The 6,750-nt window shown below is 42.3% G+C and overlaps 1 protein-coding gene across 2 annotated transcripts; it reads right to left on the bottom strand.

Annotated features, from left to right (window-relative positions):
• Positions 1 to 446: 446 nt before the first annotated feature.
• On the bottom strand, positions 447 to 6,378 carry LOC147320171 (GTPase IMAP family member 7-like). Of its 2 annotated transcripts, none has more exons than XM_086308087.1 (3): positions 6,318 to 6,378; positions 1,583 to 1,663; positions 447 to 1,495 (listed from the first exon to the last, which is right to left on the bottom strand). In XM_086308087.1, the coding sequence occupies exons 1-3, from the start codon at positions 6,334 to 6,336 to the stop codon at positions 654 to 656; spliced, it is 942 nt and encodes a 313-aa protein (XP_086164213.1). In that variant the 5' UTR covers positions 6,337 to 6,378; the 3' UTR covers positions 447 to 653. The 2 variants fall into 2 exon arrangements, with proteins under 2 accessions (XP_086164213.1, XP_086164212.1); XM_086308086.1 differs by lacking the exon at positions 6,318 to 6,378 and adding an exon at positions 3,937 to 4,324.
• Between the last annotated feature and the right edge of the window lie 372 nt (positions 6,379 to 6,750).

Raw genomic sequence — 6,750 nt, 5'->3', positions numbered from 1 at the left:
ATGTTTTTGTCAAGTTAGCAAGAGCAAATAATTTGATCCAATTAGGAAGTGACCACAACTAAGAAGTACATTAGGCAGTTTACAGCAAGACTACTGCATCCAATGTTTTGGTCTACGCTTGGTGTTTGGATGTAGTGCTCTGGTCACCATGGAAACTCATTCCATGAAGCTAATCTGAAGTTTGGAGGTCCGTCGTGATTGGCTCTGCAGAAAGCTGGTGATCTACGTTCACTCTGCGCCTCACCTGCCCCCGCTCGCTGATTTACGTGGCCAACCACTTCATGGCTGAGTTGCTGTCAGTCCCAATCACTTCCTCTTTGTTGTGATGACTTCAACAGGTGACTGTGAAATATTTATTTGTGAGGAAATTTCACAACTGGGCTTGTTGCACAGCTGACATCCTGCCACAGATCCACTCTGGATTTCACGGAGCTTTTTATTTACAAAGAAACATTTTATTTTTATTACACAGGAACAAAAATGTGTTGGATACTGATTCAGGGAGTCAGGTGCAGTTTGACAGCTGTCAAATTATCCATAAACTAATTTTAATCCATAATATGACCGACTGATGGTTGTGAATGAAAATAACTTCTTACAGGTCAGATGATCAGTAACTAATGATGATGATAACATTAAAATTGCTTTTCATATCACAGTATGACACATTGTTTCTCTTTCGCTGCTGCAACAGCAGCTCCCACTGCCGCTCCCAGTGCTGCTCCCACTGGACCCAGCACACTTCCAGCACCCGCTCCGATACCCACACTCTTCAAGAACTTCTTCTTTTTCTCTTCCTGTCCTCCTGCACCTCCTGCTTCTTCTTCTTCCACCATCTCTGTATCTTCTCTCTGAATACGTTCAGTCTCTTCTCTGACGGCTCTCTCAGCCTCCTGCAGCATCTCATTGGTGTAACATTTTCCTCCGTTGCTCTGAACCATGGTGTTGATCTTCTCCAGCAGCTCCCTGACCTGAGAGACATCCTCACTTCTGTTCTTAAAAACATGATATCCTCCACCACACTGACTGATGAAGCCGTGCAGACGCTGATTTCCATTTATTAATGTGTCTATGTTAGCTTCATTGTCCACATCATCTCCATGTGTGAACAGCACCATAGTATAATCTGCTGCTTCTTTTCCAAATATCTCCTGAAGGATTTTCACTGTTTCTTGTTCTTCTTTGGTGAATCTGCCAATCTGGATGACGATCAGGAACACATGAGGACCAGGAGCAACAAAGGAGATGCATCTAACAAACTGTTCCTTCACCTCCAACTCAGACACGGTGATGTCAAACAGGCCCGGAGTATCGACGACAGCCAGCGTCTGTCCTTCCACCTCTCCTGTTTCCTTCTGACACTCTGACGTCACTGAAGCAAAAGAGGATGTGGATTTAAAGGCTTTTCTTCCCAAGATGGTGTTTCCTGATGCACTCTTCCCAACTCCCGTTCTCCCAACAAGCACCATCCTGAGGTGAAGGTCCTCTGCATGTGCTGTGGAAGTTAAAGAGATGGCTGTCATTATTAGTGGGAGTCTCTCAGTCATCATGTGGAACAGTAAAATATAAACATGAGACTGACCTTCTGCTTCCTCCTGTACATGGATGACATCACGCTGTGTGTCAGAAGTGAGCGAGGCATCAACGTGTTGATCAGCAGGATCTACAGTGAGGACATCAGCATGTCATTCAGAGTGGATAAGGCTGCGTCCACGTACACGGGTATTTTTGAAAACTGAGATTTTCCGTTTTCATTTTAAAAAATAATCCCGTCCACACATAAAGGCAGAAATGGAGGAAAACGCTGCTATGAACATGCCAAAGCAGCAGGTGGCGCTATATTCCTAACCGTGTAGAAATGTTGGCCAATCAGAAGTCTAGAAGCCTCGATGGGAAAAAGTAAACAAAGCTGGGGCATAGAAGCAGAACCGAGTCATATGCGTGGACGGACAGTAACTGTGTGTATATGTAAGCATTTAAACACTGCAGAGAGTAGAATTAACAGTATTGTAGAAATTCATTTCACCGAAACAATAACGTCAAAAAATGCGCACACCTTTGACGCTGCGTTTTCTCCGTTTTTCTCGTCCACACGTAAACACAAAAACTGAGTTTTCAAAAATATCCACCCTGGCTGGCGTTTTTAAAAATCTCCGTTTTCAGTGACCAAAAACGCCGTTTACGTGTGGACGAAAGGTGCAAACGCATAGAAAAATCTGCGTTTTCAAAAATACCCGGGTACGTGTGGACGTAGCCTAAGTGTGTCTGAGTGTTCTCAAAGAGAGGGACGGTGATCTGGACTGAGGCGTGGAGTCAGACCGTAGAATAAGAGATACCTGAGCATCCACAGGCCAACATGAAGAAGCTGCAAGAAGGTCCCCCCCACGTATCTATAGAGGCAGGAGTTCATGCTTCACCACTTCATGAACTTTGATGACATGAACTGAGGTTAAATGTACAGTTTGATTGTGGAACTGTTGTGTTTCGCTCCCACACAGTGGTGTCTCTGAGCCATGTCAGGCTGAGGGGTAAATCCCCAAAACAGTTGCTTTTTACTGTAAAGCAATAAAGGTGTTTAGACACACACTGAGTGAAGAAGAAACACCCAGTGCATCATGGGAATCCCCAGCAGCCTACGTCTATTGCAGCATAACTAAGGGAGGATTCAGGGTCACCTGGTCCAGCCCTAACTATATGCTTTAGCAAAAAGGAAAGTTTGAAGCCTAATCTTGAAAGTAGAGATAGTGTCTGTCTCCTGAATCCAAACTGGAAGCTGGTTCCACAGAAGAGGGGCCTGAAAACTGAAGGCTCTGCCTCCCATTCTACTTTTAAATACTCTAGGAACAACAAGTAGGCCTGCAGAGCGAGAGCGAAGTGCTCTAATAGGGTGATATGGTACTACAAGTAGAGATGGCACGATACCCCTTTTTTATGTCCAATACCGATATCATAAATTTGGATATCTGCCGATACCGATATGAATCCGATATAGTGTTTTTTAATCAACAAAACTGTTTTTTAAATATCTTGCTGCATTTTGTATAAGTTCATACTCAAGTTTAAAACAACAACTATACTAAAGCTATTCTGTTATACCTATATGCAAAAAAAAATATTTCATAGTTCAGCAATACTGATCAATCTAATAAACTTAAACCTACACCATCCTCCCTATTCTGGTATTTTAAAGAGTACTTAGCGTAAATATTAAGCAACCTAACTAATAGGGTTCCAACTCCCAGCAACAACAAAAAGAAATAAATAAAAAATAGGGAACCACCCCTCACGCTCCACCTCATGATGCTTAATCGACGTAATCAACCTTAATTTGATGCAGTGTGAAAAAAAATGCACAGAAATCAATTATTTTTCAAGAAATATTAAATAGATTCAACATCTTTCTTCAACAAAATTGCAGACTGCACAGATGGTACCTTCCCAAAGGAAAAAGTACTATAGCTTACTAGGGTATTATATATTAGACTTAATAGTCACTATATACAGTAATTGACTTCTATTCATTTTACATCAAATTAAAACTTTGGGTGTCAGATAATTATTTATTAAAAGCTCGACATTTTAAATGAGAATAAGAAAGAAAAGTATGTCTTTGTGCCCCCTTTTCCCTGTTCATGCCCTATCGGCCCCCCTGGCTAAACTTTGCTAGATCCGCCCCTGCACAGTTACCAGCCGTCAGCTACGTAGAAAAAGATCCTCGAGTAGAAAGTAATATTAAATACATTCTAACAACAGCTGATCAAGCTTAAACGTGCTGCTGTTGTTCAGCCGCTGGTTTCCTCTTTCTGGCGCAAAGTGGGCCAAAAGCAAACAAGAGAGACTCACGACAGAAAAGCAGCAAGAAGAGGCAGTCGCTCCATATATCGTTTGTTAAGCTTAACGCAGGAATGCTTTACAAACATTCAGAGATGGACTTACACACTTGCTTTACTTCTCTCGGGATAACTTTGTCGGAGATGAAATGCCGGGTTGCTAGCGAAGCTCCACATGCTATCCAGACCACCGACAGGTCCCGCATGCCACAGCCGCTCTATCACGTGATGCATACTGCTCCGACGTGCTAACGTTCTGAGGTGAGTTACGGCGTGTTGCAAGTTTTGTGAGGTGCTTTCGTGATATTTAATGGATCGGATTACATTTTTTATTTTTCTCCGATATCCGATCCAGTAATTTAGGTCAGTATCGGACAGATACCGATACGTAATATCGGATCGGTCCATCTCTAACTACAAGGTCATTAAGATAAGATGGGGCCTGATTATTTAAGACCTTGTATGTGGGGAGCAGGATTTTGAATTGATCAATTATTAAGTCATGTACTAACAGAGACTTGGAGGAGAGAGACCTAATATTTAATAATCCACATTTCACTGTTTTACTCTTTGGATACTGTATTGTTCTTTCTTTGTGATTGTTTATGTTTAAGTTGTTTGTTGCTGGTTTTTAGTTTGTTTTTGTCTGTTTGGGAGCTGACACAGTCTCTATGGAGATGGGTTTTTGGGGGGGTAGCAGGAGGAGAGAAGCTGCAGAGAGGCGTGTAAGACTGCAACTCTGCTTCCTGATCCCAACTCTGGATAGTCATATTTTGGGGGGTTTAATACATTTGTCCATATTTCTAGAAATGAGAGCTGCTCCATCCAAAGTGGGATGGATGCCGTCTCTCCTAACAAGACCAGGTTTCCTCCGTCATCGTTAAGCTGAGGACGTATTTATATAATTTCACCTAAACCTGCAAACATTATTCTGTGGTTATATATAAACCTATCTGGTCGTTAAGTCTAACGTCACTAGCCGTGTCTGGGCCTAAACTCCGCTGCAGGTCCATATATCAAACGATCACTGTGGCATTACTGAGAGTTAAAAACTGTCTAAAGTCTTTCATCTTTAATAAAATGATCAGCGTTCTGCTCTACCAGGTGTAACAATTGAGTTTAACATCCAGGCATCCATGAAAACGGAATTTATGACAATTAACGGAGTTAGAAGTTAGCAGGGAGTTAGCTCGCTAGCTTCTATCTAAATACAATATAGCATGTCCTGACTGCGGGGTTTTGGAAACAAATTCAAACGTACAGCTCTGTTATCACTTCCAGCATAAATGAAGACAGAAAACTAAACAGCAGTGACGTTTGTAGGGTTACTGAAGTTGGGCTAGCTGGTGTATAATGATGTGCTACGTGACCGCTAGCGACACAGCTATGTTAGCATAATATAAACAAGCTAACTTTTTTTCCACTCGATAAAAGTTAACGTGAGTGTTCTCGGTGGTCAGGAACAAATGTAATCGCATGGCAGGATGCTGTAAACGGACCAAACTTCAGCCAGGAGAACAACTGAGATAATCCATCCACAATACGAGGTTAGTCATTCATATACTGCTGCATGGGCTGGGCTGTAGTTACATCCTAAGGTTTTAAAAACTGAGCTTAAATAAATGATTAGCGGTAATAAAAGCCGAGGGAGGTCAACAGGGATCACTGACTGTTTTAGGAGCTTTTTGAGATCAAATAGAAGAAAATACATAACATTAAACATGTTAACAACACAAAAGCCATATTAAACGCAGACTACTTTAGGCCCGGAAGTAGGATTCGTCACGTCATCACTTAACGACCGGATAGAAATTAATGAGGGTGTATATATACTGAGATGAGTGCAACAGGTGTGGAAGAAAGCACAGGTAACATTACTGAGGGCAGAGAAAACTTGACTGAAATCAAACTGGAAATCACCTGAACTAAAACATCACATCGATCCAAACTATCACTGTCATAAAAAAAACGAACCACAATTAGCTCGACACTGAGAAGTTAGTCAAACTGGCAGAACAGCATTACTCTGATCATCTACAGGAAATCATTTAGAGTCCGTTTCTGTCGAGTCGGTGCTGCAGACACCTCTGAGCTTTCACTCCACTTTGTGGACACAGTTCACAGTCACCGTCCGTGGAAGCTCCGTCTGTCGATCTAGTGTATACACTCAGGGATGAAGCTTGAGTTATTGATTTGTCTCTTTAGTCTCTCGCGGTTTATTAAGAAGACAAATGACAGGCTGTGGTTGGTGTGCCTGTGTAACACAGACCTGTTCTCATCACTGCATGAACCACAAAGAACTCAGGTGTTGGTGTTTGAAACAAATAAAACAAAACATTAAAAAGCAACAGAGATTAAAGAGAGACTCGGGTCACAGGAATAACTCATCACAGCTCAGGTAAACTCTGCAGTTTCTCAGTTTCTGACTTTTATTATAAAAAGTTTGTCTGAACAGTAAATCAGAATAAAACTTGTAGATGTACTTACGAGGTAGTGAGCCGGCCATGTTGGTGCTGCTCAGGGTTAAAGCTGTGTCACAGTCACATGCCTGCTGCCAAAATGTTTTGCATGAGCTGGTTGTTGTACCGTGACGATCGTCCCTCCCTTTAAATGCAAGGTGCCAGACCTGTCCTACACACAGGAACAACACTCGGGCTGTGGCACCAAACACGGGGAAACAGCCATCAGTGGCTCTTTATGGGAATTATGAGAATAAATATATGTGCAAATATAAGAATGTATGTGCGTCACTATATATATATACTATATATGTCATGGCCTGCGCTGGCAGACCATGGGGAGGTGGGGAAACAGGACCCAGACGCCGGACTCTTCAGTGCAGACAGTGTTTATTTACAAGGTGGTGAAGTGAGCAACAATAAATCCCCGTGTCCCAGACTGCCGTTCCCGTCTTCATCCA

The sequence above is a fragment of the Aulonocara sp. 'chitande type north' Nkhata Bay genome, linkage group LG10, assembly GCF_057382095.1.
Source record: "Aulonocara sp. 'chitande type north' Nkhata Bay isolate Kocher_YH1m ecotype deep benthic linkage group LG10, A_spYH_male_GT1.1, whole genome shotgun sequence".
In the NCBI taxonomy this organism is placed as follows: Eukaryota; Metazoa; Chordata; class Actinopteri; order Cichliformes; family Cichlidae; genus Aulonocara; species Aulonocara sp. 'chitande type north' Nkhata Bay.
Note: the sequence above shows the minus strand (reverse complement) of the source record. Positions and strands in the feature narration are given on the sequence as shown.

Excerpts from the sequence above, each read along its gene's own strand:
- LOC147320171 (XM_086308086.1), bottom strand. The coding sequence starts at position 4,036 with ATGCGGGACCTGTCGGTGGTCTGGATAGCATGTGGAGCTTCGCTAGCA. Across the intron at positions 1,664-3,936 it reads GAGAGAAGTAAAGCAAGTGT|ATCCTGCTGATCAACACGTT; the intron begins GTAAGTCCATCT and ends TCCTCACTGTAG. Across the intron at positions 1,496-1,582 it reads TGTACAGGAGGAAGCAGAAG|CACATGCAGAGGACCTTCAC; the intron begins GTCAGTCTCATG and ends TAACTTCCACAG.